The sequence below is a fragment of the Diospyros lotus genome, chromosome 2, assembly GCF_014633365.1.
Source record: "Diospyros lotus cultivar Yz01 chromosome 2, ASM1463336v1, whole genome shotgun sequence".
Classification (NCBI taxonomy): Eukaryota; Viridiplantae; Streptophyta; class Magnoliopsida; order Ericales; family Ebenaceae; genus Diospyros; species Diospyros lotus.
In genome coordinates this window covers 46,802,284-46,823,600 of record NC_068339.1, presented here as the reverse complement: position 1 = coordinate 46,823,600, position 21,317 = coordinate 46,802,284, and the positions used below count along the sequence as shown (strand labels likewise).

The 21,317-nt window shown below is 38.6% G+C and overlaps 1 protein-coding gene and 1 long non-coding RNA gene across 7 annotated transcripts; one reads left to right on the top strand and one right to left on the bottom strand.

Moving 5' to 3' along the window:
* The first annotated feature begins 582 nt into the window (after nucleotides 1–582).
* On the top strand, nucleotides 583–19,735 carry LOC127794457 (tyrosine-sulfated glycopeptide receptor 1-like). 5 transcript variants are annotated; one of them, XM_052325545.1, is made up of 3 exons: nucleotides 583–1,119; nucleotides 9,353–10,754; nucleotides 18,330–19,735. In XM_052325545.1, the coding sequence occupies exons 1-3, from the start codon at nucleotides 583–585 to the stop codon at nucleotides 19,574–19,576; spliced, it is 3,186 nt and encodes a 1,061-aa protein (XP_052181505.1). In that variant the 3' UTR covers nucleotides 19,577–19,735. The 5 variants fall into 5 exon arrangements, with proteins under 5 accessions (XP_052181505.1, XP_052181508.1, XP_052181506.1 ...); XM_052325548.1 differs by having other exon boundaries at nucleotides 583–2,067; nucleotides 10,301–10,754; XM_052325546.1 differs by having other exon boundaries at nucleotides 583–2,094; nucleotides 10,328–10,754; nucleotides 18,330–19,609.
* Nucleotides 980–18,334, bottom strand: LOC127794458 (uncharacterized). 2 transcript variants are annotated; one of them, XR_008021661.1, is made up of 4 exons: nucleotides 15,972–18,334; nucleotides 14,872–15,261; nucleotides 9,353–10,868; nucleotides 980–1,119 (listed from the first exon to the last, which is right to left on the bottom strand). It is a non-coding gene; the product is annotated as an uncharacterized LOC127794458 (long non-coding RNA). The 2 variants fall into 2 exon arrangements; XR_008021662.1 differs by lacking the exon at nucleotides 14,872–15,261.
* Nucleotides 19,736–21,317: the final 1,582 nt, after the last annotated feature.

Here is a 21,317-nt window from a genome sequence, read left to right as displayed (position 1 = left end):
GTAATTAAAATAATAAAAAAATCTAAATAATCAGACGGGAGTAACTTGGCAAAAATACGAATTTGGGCAAATAAAATATGGATTTGGCCAAATAAGAAGAGACGCATATTGCTATTTTACCAACTGAATGCAAATGCAATAAGCTTCAATTCATCAAGACTGCAAAAGGTCGGTCTCTCCAAAGCATTTGTTTTAGGTTTGGCTGCTTTGCTAAACGAAATAATCAGTGTGGCCAAGTCTTCCCACACTTCCCAGTAGCCTTGTTTTGAAAAACAAAAATCAATAGCCTGTTCTTTTTTTGATTGGTAATGCAACTGTTGTCTTTAATCAGCATTGTTTTGCAAACCAATTGCCTTCTCTTAAAACTTTTCACATCTTCTTCGTTTGCTAATAAAGTAAACCAAAGTCTGCAGAAACAAAACTGGATGAAAAGAGGAGGAAACCACACATGAACATGATTGATTGTGAGTATCTTCCCCTCTTCAGCTCTCTTTGTCTTCTTCTTCTTCCTCCTCCCTTTCCTTGCTGATAATTAGACAAAGATCAAAGGAATCAAAGCAAGCATCAGAAACAGCCATCCTCATGAGGCTATTGAAAACCTTTGGCTGTCACTTCTTGGATGTCTTCCTACTGGTGTTTATTGTAATTCTCTCTTGTTTTGCCAATCCCAACCATGCTTCTTGCAGCCAACTGGATCGAGATTCTCTTTTGTCCTTCTCACTCGGCATTTCCAGCCCATCTCCTTTGAATTGGTCATCTGCAGTTGACTGCTGCTTCTGGGAAGGCATTGCCTGTGATGCCAATGATCAAGTGACCCGTCTATGGCTGCCTTTCAGAGGCATGAAGGGGACAATTTTGCCATCCGTCCGAAACCTCACCGCTCTATCTCAGCTCAATCTATCACACAACTGGCTCTCTGGTTCAATCCCAGATGGATTCTTTACCTCATTCAATCAACTTCAGATCATTGACTTGAGCTATAACCGGCTGTCTGGACACCTACCGTCATCTGATAGCCTGCCTGATGCAATCCAGTCGGTCAATTTGTCCGGCAACCACTTGACTGGAACAGTACGCTCTTCCTTTTTCCAGTCAGCTTGGAATTTGACAGCTTTTAATCTCAGCAACAACAGCTTCATTGGCCAAATTCCTGATTCCATTTGTGCCAATTCACCATCTGTCAAGATCCTGGATTTTTCACTTAATGACTTCTACGGCCTGATTCCCCAAGGATTTGGATTGTGTTCCAAACTGGAGGTCTTGCGTGCAGGTTTCAACAATCTCTCAGGGTCGCTCCCCACTGATATCTATGATGCCGTGGCTCTCCAAGAAATCTCTTTTCCCGGCAATACCCTCACCGGACCCATTGATGATAGAATCATTAACCTCACCAACCTCAGAATTATCAAAATCTTTGGCAACAGATTGAACGGCTTGATTCCTCAGCATATTGGGAAGCTGAGGATGTTGGAAGAGCTGCAGCTGCACGTTAACAACCTGATTGGCACTCTACCCCCATCTCTGGTCGACTGCACCAAACTCAAGGTACTGAATTTAAGGGTGAATTACTTCAGAGGTGAACTCTCCTTCCTTGACTTTTCGACGCTCTCTCAACTTATTTCGCTGGACCTTGGGGACAACAACTTCACCGGCGGCCTGCCAGTAAGCCTTTTCTCATGTAAATCCTTGACCGCAGTTCGACTGGCCAATAACCAGCTGCAGGGTCAAATTCCGACTGCCATAGTGCAGTTACAATCACTTTCCTTCCTCTCGCTGTCGGTGAATAACCTGACTAATTTCACAGGAGCAATCAGGATTCTCATGGGTTGCAAGAATCTAAGCACCATCGTTGTATCAAAAAATTTCTTTAATGAAGCTATGCCAGATGATGAGAGCATAGTGGATTCAGAAGGATTCAAGAATCTTCAGGTTCTGGGTCTGGGTGGTTGCCTATTCACTGGTCAGATTCCAACCTGGTTGGCTAAGCTCCAGAAGCTAGAGGTAGTAGACCTGTCGTGCAATCAATTCACAGGCTCAATTCCAGGTTGGTTGGGGACTCTTCCTAACCTCTTCTACTTAGACTTGACAAGTAACCTCCTTGGGGGAGGCTTCCCCGAGGAACTTACTCAACTGCCAAGACTAACATCAGAACAGAGTTCTGATCAAGTAGACAAGAGTTATCTGGAGTTGCCAGTCTTTGCCCAACAACGTTGCTTACCTACAATACAATCAGCTAGCCAGCCTGCCACCAGCAATATACTTGAGAAACAATACCCTCGGTGGTGATATTCCCGTTGAGATTGGCCAATTGAAGTTTATTCATGTGCTGGATCTCAGCATAAACAGATTCTCTGGCAACATACCAGACCAAATTTCTAATATGACTAATTTGGAAAAGCTTGACCTCTCTGGCAATAATCTCTCTGGTGGAATTCCAGCATCCCTAAAGAGTCTCCATTTCTTGTCTTCATTCAGTGTTGCATACAACAATCTTCAAGGACCAATACCAGTGGGAGGTCAGTTCGATACTTTTCCAAACCCCAGTTTTGTCGGCAATCTAGGGTTGTGCGGTTCAGTTTTGCACCAGCCTTGCTCTTCTCAACCAGATACCACTGCACCCAATAAACATCGCACAAAGGAAATTATTGATGGATTCATTCCGGGATTTTGTTTTGGCTGTGTCTTTACTTTCACTGTACTATCATATTGGAAACTTTCCAAGAGGAGGATTTTTCCGAGAAAACGCAGATCAGCAATGACAGGCGTTTACCCACAAGCATTGGCCCAATAATTAGAACAAAACAGCTCTGGATTTGGAGAAGAGGCTGATTCTAGTAATAGTTGCTGTGATGTTATTAAACCAAGTCAAAACTGTTAGTAGTGATGTCAAAATAGCAGTGTTAGTTTTGTGCTGTAAGTGGCAATGCCACGTTCCCAAGTTAATAAGTTAGTGGTTATTGTTTTTGAGATTTAAATTACTCTAAAATTTTCTATTGTCCACCTCGAGTAACATAAAATTTACTTGTCGTAAGCAACTTGAGAGGGGAGTGTGGGCCTCACACACCCACTCCTCCCCCTTGCAAGCCCGTGTCGGGAAACAGACGCAGGCAACATAAGCCCTGTTAAATTGCTATTTCTTTGAATATTCAGTTGTATGGAATATTAACTTGTATTTAGCTTCATTGTATATTTGAAAAATGAGGTGTTGCAATGATCACTGTGAGATAATCATTTCAAAGACAATTGAGCAATATTTTTCTCGTCTTATTGATCTTATTAATAAGATGAGATTATATGAGATTATATGGAGACGAAATTGAAGACAAATCTATAGTGGCAAAAATTCTTTAAACAATTCCGATGAAGTATGATGATGTGGTGGCTTCAATCACAGAATCACATGATACTAATAAAATGACAATTGCAGAGTTGCAAGGTATTGTGGAAAGCCATGTTAACAGAATACATGAAAAGTCAGAGAAATCAATTAAAGAAGATTTGAAGAGTTAAGTCACTCTGAATAATGGTGAGACTAATTAAAGAAAAAGATCCAATAAAGGTCGCAGAAAAGGCAGATGGAGTTTTAGAGGAAGAGTACATTGTAATTCTACAGCATACAGTCCAAGCCGAGGAAGAGGTGGAGATAATGCCAAGCAAGAAAAATTGCAAAAACAAGAAATTCAATAATCATGGTAATCAAGCGAATGTTGCCACCGTCGATCTATTGCGAACGTAAAGGCAAATATCTCTGGCTCCAACGTCATCTTGAGAACGATTTCTCGTAGAATCCAAGGTCAAGTTACTTAGTGTTTTAGAGAAACTTTCCTTTGAGATTCTTTATTTGTGTAATACCCAAGAATTATCAAAGGACTTAAAAGTAATTTATTTTGGGTAAAAGTGAAATTCTCATGAAGTTTAGGGATTTTAAAGTAATTTTTTTCAGTTATAAGCAACCGAATCAACTGTAAGGAATGCCCTGGAGCTAAGATTTATAAGGAAATCAATATGGTATTGACAAGTATTTCGAGACATGATTTATGGCATCGAAAGAAATTGGATTAGAAACGATTTTCGGTACAGCTAAAATACAACTATAATTTAGGCTGAAAAACTGAATTGTTATAAGGAACTTTTGGGAAGTCAACGAAACCCTTAAGGGGGCTCCGATTTTTCGTAAGAATCAATCTTGAAATGGCTTTGGAATGAAAGAAGGGTTCTATAAGGGTGCAGGGACAAAATCGGTCTTTATCGAGTAAATACTAGTTATTATTTTGATAAATCAAGATATTGTGGGGCTAAAGGGTAATTATCTTAAGGTCTTGGAGGGTCCAAGAGCTATTATCAAAGTTTCTAGTGCAATTATCAAAATCTCTAAGTGCAATTAAGGAGAATTGGTAGGGGTAAATGTGTAATTTACACATACACACATATATATATATATATATGCGTATGAGGCTGCCCTAGCATTTCTTCAGAGAGCTTGGCTTGGGCTGAGATCGAAAGAGAGATCGAGACAAAGGGTCGGTGCTGGCCGAATTTGTGGCGGTCATGAAAGCCACAGTGCAATGAAGCAAAGGCGGCCATGGCTGGGTGGATGCGACGATGAGCTTGGCAGTCGATGGTGGCTGCAAGCGACTGATGGCTCGCTGTAGAAACAGCCAAAGGCATACAGTGGCGTTGATGGTGGCTGAAGAAAGCAGCAGTGGAGGCGGCCATGGCCGAGGCGAGGCAAAGTATCAGCAAGACAGCCATGGCAATTGTGTCGTCTGGCAAAATAAGGAGCAACGGTTGAGGCAGCATGCGGTGGCGCATGGAGGCGGCCAGCGGTGGTCGCAATGATCAGTGGCTATTCGTGCGTGTAGGCAAAGGTGTGGAAGGTGGCCTGCGGCGGCTCATGGTTGATGGTAGCGATGGCGCGGTGACCGAGGGTGATCGGCAGAGGCGACGTTGGTCCCGATGGCGATTGGGGAGGCCAAGCGGTGGTCGGTGGCTGCGCGAATAAGCAGGCGCATGCGGCGGTCGTGCGCTGAAGGCGCACTGTGTGCGTGTGCGTGGAGAAAAAGAAGAAGTGAGGAAGAAGAAGAGAATATAGGAAAAAGAAAAATAAGAAAAGAAAAGAAATAAAGAAAAATTAGAGAAAAAAATCTGAAAAATCTTTGAAAATTTTAGAAAAATAGGAAATAGAGATTTATTAATATTTCGGATATTTTGGAAAAAAAATTATATGGGCATGCATTTGGAAGTCAAGGTTCACATATCGAGAAAGCCTGTAAGGCTAAGTTAAGGTGAATGGTTGTCCTAAAAAACTTATACATGTTATATTTTGCTTATGTTGAACATGATAGTCATGAAAGTGGCGAAATTATATGTATTTTATGCACATCTTGTTATATCTATACATTTATTGTTGTATTGATGGTTATGATATTTCATTCGGCATGATATTATTGACATATCGATACTTGTGTCGGGATGCGATGTCGCTTTGATAGTGTAGTCGTAATTCCCCAAGAGTAATGATGGAACAACATTCAAGAGTATCTCGAAAGTAGGTCGGGATAACTACTGGGGGTTCTATATCGGACGAGAGGACTAGGGAAGTTATACTAGGGCAAATGTTTGTTCATGTATTTGCATCATGCATTTATGTATCTATTTTAAACCATCACTAGAAGATTCATCTTCTAATCAGGTTATACCCCTGCAACATTCAAACGTTCCAGTTGAGACTTATAGTATAAGCAGAGAAATGGTTGAGATGTGACGGCACAAGGTGACGTGTTCGATGGGTTTAACAAGTTATTCTAATATTTGTTTCTTTATGATGATTCAGGTTATGTTTTTTAGTCTTGTTGAGAAACTTATGTTTCATTAAGGATCAGCCTTGTTAAATGTAAAAATATTATGTATTACGAATGATGTTCGAGAGTCGATCATGTAATACTGTTATGTTTAACGTTAATTGAGGTATCATTTGATTGTATTGGATATGCTTAGTTGTTATCAGTTGAGAAATGCAAATGTATAATTGTTATAGTTCGATATATATTTGAGGTATTTAGTTGCTATCTCTTGATAATGAGTTTCTATGTATTTAGTTTTGAAGAACTACTATGATATGGATTCTTATATTATAATTAAAGTGAATTTGGTTTTATAGTATATCAGGTTTCGATTTTAGCTTCTTCATTTATAATGATTACTTGTCTTAACTTATCGATTCTTATTTTGGCATGTCGAGAAGGTAGAATGGGATTGTCGGAAAATGATTTATATTGAGTTTATGATGAAAAAAAATATATATTCCCAAAATTTTTAAATTATTTTACGCAAAAAAAATAGGCGTTACAAATTGAGCATCAATAGCATGGAAGACATTGTTGTTCTTTACTCTTTTGTCATCAGGATATAAATATACATATACATATATATATATATATTTCATATATATAGCTTATTTATTAGCATTAGATGAATTTGTAGATAACATAAGAGAAATGAGAAAGAATGAAAACTAAATAGAGCATGTATATATGTATGTATGTATAGCTGGTGCATTGAATGGATGATTCTTTTTTTTTTTCCATCTTCTATTGTAGGCAAGACTAAACATGCATATTATATATGTATGTTGACACAATCAAATGAAGCATGTCCGATATCTATGAACTTGAGCGAGATGCTATACCCATTTGGGAACTAGAAGATGAAGTCATTAGCGATAAGGTAGGCAAGAGTATGTCAGCGCTGCAAATGAGAAAGAAAAAAAATGATGGTGTTGCCTTCACGCACCTCAATTATGTATGTAATTCATGCATTGTGCTGATTAAACAATGAGGTGTATGATATATCACATTTGATGGATATAATAGATCCCAACTTGCAACTTGAGGGGCTCAATAGACCCCCCCTTTCCTCCCCTCCCCCTCTCAAGTTAAGGGACATAAATAATTAAATGGGATAAGTTTAGGGCTTATATATGATTTTAACATTATTAATTTCATAATAACATATCAATATATATATATATATATATTCTCTACACAATTCTAGTAAGTTGTTACATTCATGTTAAGGCTACATTTGATTAATTTAAGTTGATAAAAGTTAATATATGATTAATATATAGAATGGCATAATTAATCATCAACTTATCACTTTAGTGCTAAAAATTATATAAGCATTCACCGGTAGCATATATTATATGTAATAAGGATTGGATGCGATGCGGGAATCTTATATGGAAAATATTAACGATTAATATTTAAATAAAATAATATTGGAGGCAGAGGGACTCTGCTTGGGCTGGCCCGCTTTTAGAATTGGGCCATTGCAGAGTCCAACATATAATTATGCATGTAAGCTATTAATAATGATGGGTTTGAATTATTTATTTTATCAAATTATAACTAATTAATAGTTTATGTGTGGATGGATGGATGAGTTTTCCTTTATATAACTAATTATATTTCAATGTATGATTTGTTATTTGTATTAATACTTTGTAATTTATTTTAGCAGCAAATTGCAATTTCTTTTAGATCTAACCAAATCAAGATTTTGGAAGATTGTGATTTCTCCATAGTATAGTGTTTAAATACATTATTGTTTAAAAATTTTAAATAAAAGTTCACTGCTAGACAATATTAAATTACTTTTTAATTTTTAAAATTTCTTTTAAATAAAATAAAACTTCATATAGTGGTAAGATTATTTAAAAAATCAATTATTTTTTTTAAATATATATATATAATTTCAAATCTTGATGACATAGTTAATTTTTATTTTTAAATAAGATATGTAAATGATATTTTATCAAAAAGTTTCGTAAGGCCATAACTTAGTGTTTGTTTATTTTTAGTCATGTACTTTCATATTTTTTTTTATAATTATTTAAAATTTTTGTTATTTTGATTATACGATTGTACTTGACTTAATTTAACTCTTATATTTTGATGTATTAAAAAAAAGTAAAATAAAATGAATCAATTTTACTCTTTTTTTTTTTTAATATATCAAAGTATAAGAGTTCAGTTGACTCGAAAATACAGGTACAATAATGTAATTATAATAACGAAAAATTTAGATTAACACATAAAAAAAATATCAAAGTATAGAGGTTAAATTAACTCAAAATTGCAAATATATAGATGTAATTAAAACAATGAAAAATTCAAGTAACCATAAAAAAAAACCTTGTAAAAAATACGGATTTGGGCAAATAAAATATGGATTTGGCCAAAATAAGAACGGACACGGTATTGCTATTTTACCAACTGAATGCAAATGCAATAAACTTCAATTCATCAAGACTGCAAAAGCTCGGTCTTTCCAAAACATTTGTTTTAGGTTTTTGCTGCTTTGCTAAACAAACAGCAACTTAGAGACGATAAATAATCTGTATTTGGCCAAGTCTTCCCACACTTCTCAGTAGCCTTGTTTTAAAAAACAAAAGTCAAAAGCTGCAAACGAAGAACATGTGACAACCTTTAACAGCAAGCAATTGGTTTGCAAAACAGTGCTGATTAGAGAAAACAGTTGCATTACCAATCAAAAAACAAAAGAAAAAACAGTTGAATATTGCTTCTAAGAACAGTGTTCCACCTCTGCTTCTAAATTCTAATAAAGTAAACTAATGTCTGCATAAACAAAACTGGATGAAAAGAGGAGGAAACTACACATGAACATGATTGATTGTGAGGATCTTGCCATCTTCAACTCTGTTCTTCTTCCTTCTTCTTCCCTTTCCCTGCTGGTACTTGTACATAGATCAAAGGAATCATCAAAGCAAGCAGCAGCAACCGCCATGCTCATGGTGAGGCTATTGAAAACCTTTGGCTGCCACTTCTTGGATCTCTTCCCACTGGTGTTTATTGTAATTCTCTCTTGTCTTGCCAATCCCAGCCATGCTTCTTGCAGCCAAATGGATCAAGATTCTCTCTTGTCCTTCAAGCTTGCCATTTCCAGCCCATCTCCTTTGAATTGGTCATCTGCAGTTGACTGCTGCTTCTGGGAAGGCATTGCCTGTGATGCTAATGATCAGGTGACCCGTCTATGGCTGCCTTTAAGAGGCCTTCAGGGAACAATTTCGCCAGCCATCAGAGACCTCACCGGTCTATCTCAGCTCAATCTCTCACACAACTGGCTCTCTGGTTCAATCCCAAATGGATTCTTTTCCTCCTCCAATCAACTTCAGATCATTGACTTGAGCTATAACCGTCTGTCTGGACAACTAGCGTCATCTGATAGCCTGCCTGCTGCTGTCAAGACAGTGAATTTGTCAGGCAACCACTTGACTGGAACAGTACGCTCTTCCTTTCTCCAGTCGGCTTGGAATTTGACAGCTTTTAACCTCAGCAACAACAGCTTCATCGGCCCAATTCCTGATTCCATTTGTGCCAATTCACCATCTGTCAAGATCCTGGATTTTTCACTCAATGACTTCTACGGCCTGATTCCCCAAGGATTTGGATTGTGTTCCAAACTGGAGGTCTTGCGTGCAGGTTTCAACAATCTATCAGGGTCGCTCCCCACTGACATCTATGATGCCGTGGCTCTCCAAGAAATCTCTTTTCCCGGCAATACCCTCACCGGTCCCATTGATGATAGAATCATTAACCTCACCAACCTCAGAATTATCAAAATCTTTGGTAACAGATTGAACGGCTTGATTCCTCAGCATATTGGGAAGCTGAGGATGTTAGAAGAGCTGCAGCTGCACGTTAACAACCTGATTGGCACTCTACCCCCATCTCTGGTCGACTGCACCAAACTCAAGGTACTGAATTTAAGGGTGAATTACTTCAGAGGTGAACTCTCCTCCCTTAACTTTTCGACGCTCTCTCAACTTATTTCGCTGGACCTTGGGGACAACAACTTCACCGGCGGCCTGCCAGTAAGCCTTTTCTCATGTAAATCCTTGACCGCAGTTCGACTGGCCAACAACCAGCTGCAGGGTCAAATTCCGCCTGCCATTGTCGAGTTACAATCACTTTCCTTCCTCTCGCTGTCTCTGAATAACCTGACTAATTTCACTGGAGCAATCAAGATTCTCATGGGTTGCAAGAATCTAAGCACCATGGTCCTAACAAGGAATTTCTATAATGAAGCAATGCCAGATGATGAGAGCATAGTGGATTCAGAAGGATTCAAGAATCTTCAGGTTCTGGGTCTGGGTGGTTGCCTATTCACTGGTCAGATTCCAACCTGGCTGGCTAAGCTCCAGAACTTAGAGGTAGTAGACCTGTCGTACAATCAATTCACAGGCTCAATTCCAGGTTGGTTGGGGACTCTTCCTAACCTCTTCTACTTAGACTTGACAAGTAACCTCCTTGGGGGAGGCTTCCCCAAGGCACTTACTCAACTGCCAAGACTAGCATCAGAACAGAGTTCTGATCAAGTAGACAAGAGTTATCTGGAGTTGCCAGTCTTTGTTCGACCCAACAACGTGTCTTACCTGCAATACAATCAGCTAGCCAGCCTGCCACCAGCAATATACTTGAGAAACAATACCCTCGGTGGTGATATTCCCGTTGAGATTGGCCAATTGAAGTTTATTCATGTGCTGGATCTCAGCATAAACAGATTCTATGGCAACATACCAGACCAAATTTCTAATATGACTAATTTGGAAAAGCTTGACCTCTCTGGCAATAATCTCTCTGGTGGAATTCCAGCATCCCTAAAGAGTCTCCATTTCTTGTCTTCATTCAGTGTTGCATACAACAATCTTCAAGGACCAATACCAGTGGGAGGTCAGTTTGATACTTTTCCAAACACCAGTTTTGCGGGCAATCCAGGGTTGTGCGGTTCAGTTTTGCACCAGCCTTGCTCTTCTCAACCAGATACCACGCACCCTTCTGCTGCACCTAATAAACATCCCACAAATGAAATTATTGATGGATTCATCCCCGGATTTTGTTTTGGCTCTGTCTTTACTTTCACCGTACTATCATATTGGATACTCTCCAAGAGGAGGATTTTCCCAAGAAAACGCAGATCAGCGAAAACATGTATATTCCCACAAGCATTGGCCCAATAATTAGAACAAAACAGCTCTGGATTTGAGGAAGAGGCTGATTCTAGTAATAGTTGGTGTAACGACTTGTTAGTGGTCCAGAGTTTTATTTAAATTATAATTTATTATGTGGGATAAAATCAAGAATTAAGTGCTAGAAATATTGTGATTCATGAGGAAATAAATGAATTGAGTTTCATGCTAAGAAATTAAGGCATGGACTTTAGCAATGAATTGAAGAGTCCTAAGTAGTGAGCTAAATTAGGTTTGGGCAAAGGGTTGAAAGTTAAAAGAATTGGGTTGGGGCCAAGTTGAAGAGTTAACTCATTAGGCCTAAAAAAAATAAATAAATAAGTTGACTATTGATATGGGCTTGAGCCCATGTGTGTAAAATTAGGTGTTTTAATTAAATGAAAATGAAATGGTGGAATGACTAATCAGGGTTTGTCTATATGTTGATTGTGATAAAGCTAAGGGTAAAATGGGAATTTCATAAATGGGTATCTATTATAAATAATTTTGTGTATTATTGAGTAAAAAGGAAAATAGAAAAGAAAAGAAAAAGGAGGCAAATGACTAAAATGGATTTAATGAAGGTATTGTGTGTGTTTGTGACAAGGGCAAAATAGTAATTAGCCAAGGGGTTGGTTGGAGAGTTGATGGCAGTCCATTCCTCCCCTGGGTCCCCCCATGCCTTCTCTTTTTCATTGTCTCTTCTTGCTTTCTCTCTTCTGTCCTCTCCCGATCGACCATCTTCTTCTCTTTTTCTTCCTTTTCATTTCCTTCTTCTATTTTCTTCATTTTCCTGCTCTTGTCTGGAGCTTCAAATGGAGATTTGCAGATTTTGGGGGTTTTCTTCATCTTCTTGGAGTTGCACCATCTAAAACAAATTCCTATTCTTCCTCTTGATATAGCAAGATTCTTTTCGTTGATCCTTATGAAAGCTATTATGTCATCATTTCCTCTTCAATTGCATAACTCGATTTTCCTCTTGATGTGGTGTCTCTAAACGGTCTGTTTGTGGCTTTTAATCCTTGAGTTCCTACCTTATTGTCATAGAGGATGTTAGTCGTTTGTTTTTATTTCATATAGATATTCTTGAAATCTTGAATAAATGTTTAAACACCCAAATGGAGTCTTGGTTCACTCTATGTTCTTAAGGAATGATGAGTTGTTAAAGTTTAGCGGGGTACACGAATTTAGATTTTTTGCACCCATTTTTTCTTTAATCTTAGCTTTTTCATTGAGATTTGTCGACCGATTTGGTTATACTTGTCGACCGCTTGGAGTTTTGTCTTCTGTTGGTCGACAAATTCATTGCATTTGTCAACCAATCTTGATTTGGCATTCTGGCGATCGATTGATGCTTCTTATATGTTTACCAATGCTTGTGTTGGGTCTTGTCGATCGATAGATGAAGAGTAATCTGTCGACTGTTGGTTTGTTTCGGACACTAACAGTTAACAATTCGCTTCAATCTATCGACCGATGGTTTGTCTTAGATTCTAGTTGTCAATAGATCCTTCTCGTCTGTCGATCGATTGATACCATTGGTGGCTTATTCTTTCTTTTGATGCTTTGATTTCCCTCCAATTTTCCATGTGAGTCTTTAATAAGATGATTCATCAACACATGATTTTAGTTGCTATATTTGAAGGGTGGAAAAATTTATTATATGGGAGTGTTGGAGTTTATGTTATAAATGACTACTAAATGTGAATGGTTAAGTTGTGCATAGCGTTGTAAGTAATTCCAATAATGATAATGAATGTTTATTTTGGTATTAACCAACACTTGTGGTGGCATGTGATGTTTGACATATGCACGGCATTTTATACATGTAAGAAAGAGGATATCCTAACAAGTCGATAGACATTTACCTATTGTGAGAGCTTCGACTTACAAGGCGTGTCGAGTATAAGACTAGAGCATGGGTGGACAATGGTCCACAATATAGTGTATGATACTATTAAGCATTGCATTGGCATATAGTAAGGATGAACGCAAGGCATGATGAAATAATATGTATGAATTATTATGATGAAGATTTATTCCATGTTATAGTAATTATCCATGCCTCAATTCCTTTTCATTCATTGCTTGCTATATATTGTATACTTATTGAATTTTGTAGCTCACCCTTTTTTTCTTTGTCATCATTCTAGATAAAGGTCAGGCCAAAGAAGAGACTAGTCCAAGCAGGGCTTGATTATAGACGTGTATAAGGCTCTCCCAACCAAAAAAGGTCTTGGGGGTATTTTGAGGGCAAAGATAAATTAACTTATGATGTAAATTTTTATTCTTGCCCTTTTATTTTGTAATGTATGGACGCTTTAGCCCTAAGGAGTTGTTAAAGAATGTGGAACTTCAAAGAAATGTATATAATCTTTTGTAACTAAGTTATTTTGAATTTCTAAATGTATGTTTTAAATTGAGACTTGTCTATACCTATGCTTTTAACTACTTTCTTTCGAATGTCCTATGCTAGCGAGATTATTTAGAAACGGCCAATATAGTTGGTCTCCTCCATGACTAAGTCTGAAAGCAAATTGTAAGAGTTCGAATTTTGAGGGTTGGAGCAAGTAATGGTTTGATTCACTTGCTCTCAACAATTTCAGTACCTCTAGATTCCGAAGATGGGATGGAAAGTAGAGTCGTGTGAATTGCATTAACAGTGATATTCAACAGCAACTTGAAATAGGAAGAGAGAGGGAGAGCGAGACAGCAAAAGTGTACGCGACGCGTCGCCGGAGAAGAAGAACGAGAGAGGGTAACCACTAACTTACCGGCAATCGAACACCGATCCGAGCTCTTCCGACATAACCAGCTATCTCCCCTCTCCCTCTGCCCCGTCTTTGTCCGGCCGGAAGAGGAAGGAAAGAAAAGGAGGCAAAATGCAACCAACCCGATTTCATTCTCCGACCCGTTTCCTAAGACCCGACCCAACTCCCTTAGCCAACCCATTTTGACCCGTACCAATATGTTGACTTCAATATTATCATATATTAATATTATTATCTACTGTGTTATCGTATCATATAAAGATAATATATATATATCGACATTCATCTAAAAATAGAAAGAAATTTGTACTAGGACACAGCTAGAGTTAGTTGGGTCAAATCAGTTGGGTTCGTCACTTATCAACTTAGTAATTTGTGACATTTATTATGATTGAATTTTTATCATCATTCTTATCACTTTACATTTTTATAGCAATATTTTTTATTACGCTTTTTTTCTTATAATTATTCATATTTTTTTATTTTGATTATACTTTTAACTTAATTTTTGAATTAATTTAATTTTTATATTTTAATATTTTTTTATATGATAACTCAAATTTTTTATTATTTTAATTAAACTGCTAAATCTACATTTTCGAGTCAAGTTAAATCTTGTATTTTTATGTATAAGAAAAAGGTAAAAAGAGATGATAAAATATACGTTACACTTTATTCACATTAGAGTACATAAATTAAATAAACTCGAAAATATAGATTTAAAAATATAATCGAAATAACGAAAAGTTTAAGTTACGATAAAAAAAAATATAAAGTACAATAGTTAAATTGACTCAAAAATTAGATGTAACAGTGTAATCAAAATAATAAAAAGTTTATACAATTATAAAAAAATATAAAGACTAAAATATAAATTTAACCTCTAAATTTGAATTAAGTTATTGTCCAATTAACTTAATTTATAAACACCCCCATAACTAAACCAAACATTAGCTTAGTTTAAATTTTAAATCTTAAATAACCCATGACTAAACCAAACATTATTTCAAATTTGTGGGCATTTTAAAAACCCCAAGTCAAAGCATAGGAAAGCACGACACTTATCCTTACTTGTGCTGATGCCTAGAGAACTTGGAGACACCTTCCATGGCTTCTTGAAGAAATCCCCGCCATCACCCGCCTCCCACTTTCCAAAGGGTGACGACAAATCCAACCCATCAGATTTAATGCATAAATATTGTGTCCATATGGTGTAACCAAAATAATAGGGACACATATTGCTCACCAACTGAATACAAAAGGGCACTAGACCTTCATCAAGGCTGCAAAAGTCTGATCTCCAAAATGTTTTTTTTAAGTGTGGGTGCTTTGCTAAACAAACAGCAACTTGGGGAGTAAAATAAGGTGTGTGTGGGCATTCAAAGCTGTATTTGGCCGAGTCTTCCCACCTCTGTCTGTACCTTTGTGAAATCAATCAATTTAGAAAAAGAAAGTCAATATCTGCAAAAGAAGGAGAAGACGTGAAAAGGCTTAAGAGCAACCCATTGGCTTCTGGTTTTGTTTTAAGGAAATTATATATTCTCTTCATTCATAGCTTATATTTGTCTGCAAAAACAGTTTTCTATTGTTTCTGTGAGACTGGGATGGTTTACCCCAGAAACAATTTGAAAAGCTGATTATGAAAAGCGGTTGGTGATGGTGGCTAAGTCCTCTCCCACTCAACACCATTGATGGAATATAAAACATTGTTTTATTAAATGGAGAATGATATAAAATGAGGTGATAGATTGGTGGTAACAGGGAGAGTGAAAATGATGGGCTATATGTCAATCTATGTGTACGTGTACCACTTGTGAAAAAGCAAAAACCTGTGAAGCATATTCCTATCATCAATGTGTTGACCTGATTTATAATATCTCCTATAGTCCTAATGAATATTTGTCCCATTGAATCACAGTTTTCATCTGCAAACAGTGCCCAGACCACAATAATTTCTTTCTGGTCTAAGCTTTTTGGTCTTTTGCATTAAAGAAAAGTAAAAACTCTAGACGGTGACTCTAAATGGTTGTTTGCAGAGAAGGCTAAGGGAAGGCTGGGGACGGGGGAGAAAGAAAGAAAATTCACAATTAATAAATACATAAAAAACAAAAGCATCTTCTCAATAGGACAAACTCAACATGTTATATAGGAAGGCACGATAAAATATTTACTTTGTGTTTGGGGAGGTGAGTCCCTCTCTCTTTCCTTGCCTGCATCATAAGCTTTTCTTTTCATTTGGGCCATCAATTTAGCATGCAATATCCCAAGAGAAAGTCCACCTGCCAAAAAAGTAAACGCTTTATCAGAACTCACACCCAAGCTTTTGTTAATGCTCTGTGTCAACATCAACCACTCGTCTATTATTTTTCTCTATCTTCTTCTTCTTCTTCTACCCAGAGTCTGCACAAACAAACCAGGATGAGAAGAGCAGGAAAACAAGGCTCCTCATGATGGATTGTGAGTATCTTCCCATCTTCAGCTCGCTTTGTCTTCTTCTTGTTCTACTTCTTCTTCCTCCTCCTCCCTTTCCTTGCTGATAATTAGACAAGGATCAAAGGAATCAAAGCAAGAATCAGAAACAGCCATCCTCATGAGGCTATTGAAAACCTTAGGCTGTCACTTCTTGGATGTCTTCCTACTGGTGTTTACTGTAATTCTCTCTTGTTTTCCCAATCCCAACCATGCTTCTTGCAGCCAACTGGATCGAGATTCCCTTTTGTCCTTCTCACTCGGCATTTCCAGCCCATCTCCTTTGAATTGGTCATCTGCAGTTGACTGCTGCTTCTGGGAAGGCATTGCCTGTGATGCCAATGATCAAGTGACCCGTCTATGGCTGCCTTTCAGAGGCCTCAAGGGGACAATTTTGCCATCCGTCCGAAACCTCACCGCTCTATCTCAGCTCAATCTATCACACAACTGGCTCTCTGGTTCAATCCCAGATGGATTCTTTACCTCATTCAATCAACTTCAGATCATTGACTTGAGCTATAACCGGCTGTCTGGACACCTACCGTCATCTGATAGCCTGCCTGATGCAATCCAATCGGTCAATTTGTCCGGCAACCACTTGACTGGAACAGTACGCTCTTCCTTTTTCCAGTCAGCTTGGAATTTGACAGCTTTTAATCTCAGCAACAACAGCTTCATCGGCCCAATTCCTGATTCTATTTGTGCCAGTTCACCATCTGTCAAGATCCTGGATTTTTCACTCAATGACTTCTACGGCCTGATTCCCCAAGGATTTGGATTGTGTTCCAAACTGGAGGTCTTGCGTGCAGGTTTCAACAATCTATCAGGGTCGCTGCCCACTGATATCTATGATGCCATGGCTCTCCAAGAAATCTCTTTTCCCGGCAATACCCTCACCGGACCCATTGACGATAGAATCATTAACCTCACCAACCTCAGAATTATCAAAATCTTTGGCAACAGATTGAACGGCCTGATTCCTCAGCATATTGGGAAGCTGAGGATGTTGGAAGAGCTGCAGCTGCACGTTAACAACCTGATTGGCACTCTACCCCCATCTCTGGTCGACTGCACCAAACTCAAGGTACTGAATTTAAGGGTGAATTACTTCAGAGGTGAACTCTCCTCCCTTGACTTTTCGACGCTCTCTCAACTTATTTCGCTGGACCTTGGGGACAACAACTTCACCGGCAGCCTGCCAGTAAGCCTTTTCTCATGTAAATCCTTGACCGCAGTTCGACTGGCCAATAACCAGCTGCGGGGTCAAATTCCGACTGCCATAGTGCAGTTACAATCACTTTCCTTCCTCTCGCTGTCGGTGAATAACCTGACTAATTTCACAGGAGCAATCAGGATTCTCATGGGTTGCAAGAATCTAAGCACCGTCGTTGTATCAAAAAATTTCTTTAATGAAGCAATGCCAGATGATGAGAGCATAGTGGATTCAGAAGGATTCAAGAATCTTCAGGTTCTGGGTCTGGGTGGTTGCCTATTCACTGGTCAGATTCCAACCTGGTTGGCTAAGCTGCAGAACTTAGAGGTAGTAGACCTGTCGTACAATCAATTCACAGGCTCAATTCCAGGTTGGTTGGGGACTCTTCCTAACCTCTTCTACTTAGACTTGACAAGTAACCTCCTTGGGGGAGGCTTCCCCAAGGAACTTACTCAACTGCCAAGACTAGCATCAGAACAGAGTTCTGATCAAGTAGACAAGAGTTATCTGGAGTTGCCAGTCTTTGTTCGACCCAACAACGTTTCTTACCTGCAATACAATCAGCTAGCCAGCCTGCCACCAGCAATATACTTGAGAAACAATACCCTCGGTGGTGATATTCCCGTTGAGATTGGCCAATTGAAGTTTATTCATGTGCTGGATCTCAGCATAAACAGATTCTCTGGCAACATACCAGACCAAATTTCTAATATGACTAATTTGGAAAAGCTTGACCTCTCTGGCAATAATCTCTCTGGTGGAATTCCCGCATCCCTAAAGAGTCTCCATTTCTTGTCTTCATTCAGTGTTGCATACAACAATCTTCAAGGACCAATACCAGTGGGAGGTCAGTTCGATACTTTTCCAAACACCAGTTTTGCGGGCAATCCAGGGTTGTGCGGTTCAGTTTTGCACCAGCCTTGCTCTTCTCAGCCAGATACCACGCACCCTTCTGCTGCACCTAATAAAAGCCCCAAAAAGAAAATCATCATCGGACTCATCCTTGGCATTTGTATTGGCATTTGCTGTACTTTCACCGCCTTATCATTTTGGATATTCTCCAAGAGGAGGATTCTTCCAAGAGGTGACCCTGGCACGATCGATCCAGATACAATTTCCTTCAATTCTGGGGTGTCTACTGAAGCCGGCAAGGATGCCAGTGCCGTAATGATCTTTCCAAACAATACGGAAGAGATCAAGAATATCACAATAGCTGAGGTTCTGAAAGCCACCGACAATTTCAATCAAGCCAACATTATTGGTTGTGGGGGTTTTGGATTGGTCTATAAAGCAACTTTAGCAAACGGTTCCAAGTTGGCTATTAAGAAACTGTCAGGTGAGATGGGTTTGATGGAAAGGGAATTCAAAGCAGAGGTAGAAGCTCTATCAACAGCCCATCACAAGAACTTAGTTTCCCTGCAAGGTTACTGTGTGCACGATGGCTCTAGGTTATTGATATATTCCTACATGGAGAATGGAAGTCTTGATTACTGGTTGCATGAGAAGGCTGACGGTGCAGCACAGCTTGATTGGCCAACTCGATTGAAGATTGCCCAGGGAGCAGGCTATGGGCTGGCTTACATGCACCAGATCTGTGAACCACATATAGTGCATCGTGATATCAAGTCCAGCAACATCCTCCTCGATGACAAGTTTGAAGCACATGTTGCGGATTTTGGATTGTCCCGATTGATCCTTCCTTATCATACTCATGTTACCACTGAACTAGTTGGCACACTGGGTTACATCCCCCCAGAGTATGGCCAGGCTTGGATAGCCACTTTGAGAGGAGATATATACAGTTTTGGGGTAGTCATGCTTGAGCTACTGACTGGGAAGAGACCTATGGAAGTATTCAGGCCAAAGGTGTCAAGGGAACTGGTTGTGTGGGTGCAGCAAATGAGGAGCGAAGGAAAACCAGAAGAAGTCTTTGATCCTCTGCTCAGAGGCAAGGGGTTTGAAGAAGAGATGCTGCAGGTGCTTGATGTGGCCTGCATGTGTGTAAACAGGAATCCTCTGAAAAGGCCAACAATTACCGAAGTGGTCGATTGGCTCCAGAATGTAGGAGCCAACAGGCAGCCACCAAAATGGTAAAATAACAATAACAAAATTACATACTTCACAGAATTTGAGCATATTCTTATCACAGATTCCAGTGTAACTATACTTGTAAAACTAGTTGGCTGTGGAGGTGATCAATTTTTCGTTAAGAAATCTTATGGAAATACATGACCCACAAAACACGTTCCACAATTGAATCCATGAGCATGACATTCAGGGACGACTAAGTTTACAAGCTTGCATTAACACTATATAGACTGCACAACCTAAGAACATTCTAGCAGCATATGACAGTATTCATCAACATCCCTAAGGAAGTTATGAGAATAATTCCCTGGAAGAGCAATTCCACTTACGACTGAGGGCTGGTGACTGAATTAATTACTCACCGGTTCCGTTTAAACTTTCACAAAAGAGTTGAAACACTCTGGTGATGCAGATAGCAATATCTGTGAAAATAGAGAGCAACTCAGCTGACTGCTATGTATCAGCGTATGTCTTAGCATCTTAGTGGCGCATTTTCACGAACAGGTGGTGGGACTAACCACACTGTAGGAATATTTCACAAACCGGCAATCTCAGGTGTTTAACCACAAGTATTGGGCCAAAAATTCTGACAAAATAGCTCTAGAAGGGTGATTCTAGTACTAATTCGTATCCTCCACGAAAAGTTTTGTGTCTACTTGGATGCAAACTGTTCACAACTGGAGTTTTGAAGCTAAGTGATGATGCGATTCACTTGCTTTCAACAATTTCAATTGGCCCACCTGTACTTTTGGATTCTGAAGATCGGCAGGAAGGTTAAAAACAAAGCCTAAAGCATGCCCGACAAGAGCAGATTCGTGTGAATTGCGGGGTGACATCAACAGCATTACAAATATGGAACACCTCAAATAAAGCAATTTATGTAGAAGCATAGAGATAGAGAAAAACCTGAAAAGGAGAAGGAAGAAGAAAATCCCATAGTAAATGGACTTAAGAAACAATGAAATTATGCTTCTACTTTTTTCTGAAATAGTATTCAATGCTCATTAGTATAGAGTGAATGACTAGAGTATAGTAAATATTTATGAGTCATATAATTATACTTGTCAGTTTTAACCATTACATTGGTAAAGTGAGTCAAGATACTCCAAATTATCTATGAGATTCCCAGACTCTTCTTCAGATCATATTGAGATGACACTAGGCTATGTGGATAAGGGTTGAATTTTTTGCAGGCTCAGTGGGTCACAATGTTCTGGAGTTATTTCTGGGGTTTTCAGTCTTAGTTATTTGGGTTTGCAAGAATTCATTAAGCTGGATAGAAATAATGTCAGGTTATGTTGATCGGGATAGAATAATGTCAATTTAGATTGAGATTCGGGAGTTAAATCTAACAGACTTATTTTTTTGGATTTGGGTTGGATAGGAGGGCATATATTATATTTCTGTTGCTTGTCAATAAAAACACGTGACGATACAAGATTTGTTGCTTTTCAGGGTGGCTTAGTAACTTCATCATTTGGTATTCCTTGATCGTGTGTATATATAAGAGAGAGTAGAAAAATCATTAAGTAGAGTTGTCTACATTTATTCTTAACTTTTACTTAGAAGTGTAGTCGGACTAATATTAAAGAGCAGCATATGGTAATAAATTCGAATAGCGGTTTGATTGTTTCCCGGAATCTCTGTTTGGCCCGCCAACTGTTTGTGAAAATACCTGACCGAGCCTTGATGTGGCAATGTCTTGCAATCATACCCCACGTTCAGGAATTAGCTGACACTGTGGAGG

Coding starts and splice junctions, on each gene's coding strand:
- LOC127794457 (XM_052325544.1), top strand. CDS start 8,681: ATGAACATGATTGATTGTGAGGATCTTGCCATCTTCAACTCTGTTCTT. Junction 10,755..18,329: donor AGGACCAATACCAGTGGGAG/GTCAGTTTGATA, acceptor TACCAGTGGGAG/GTCAGTTCGATACTTTTCCA.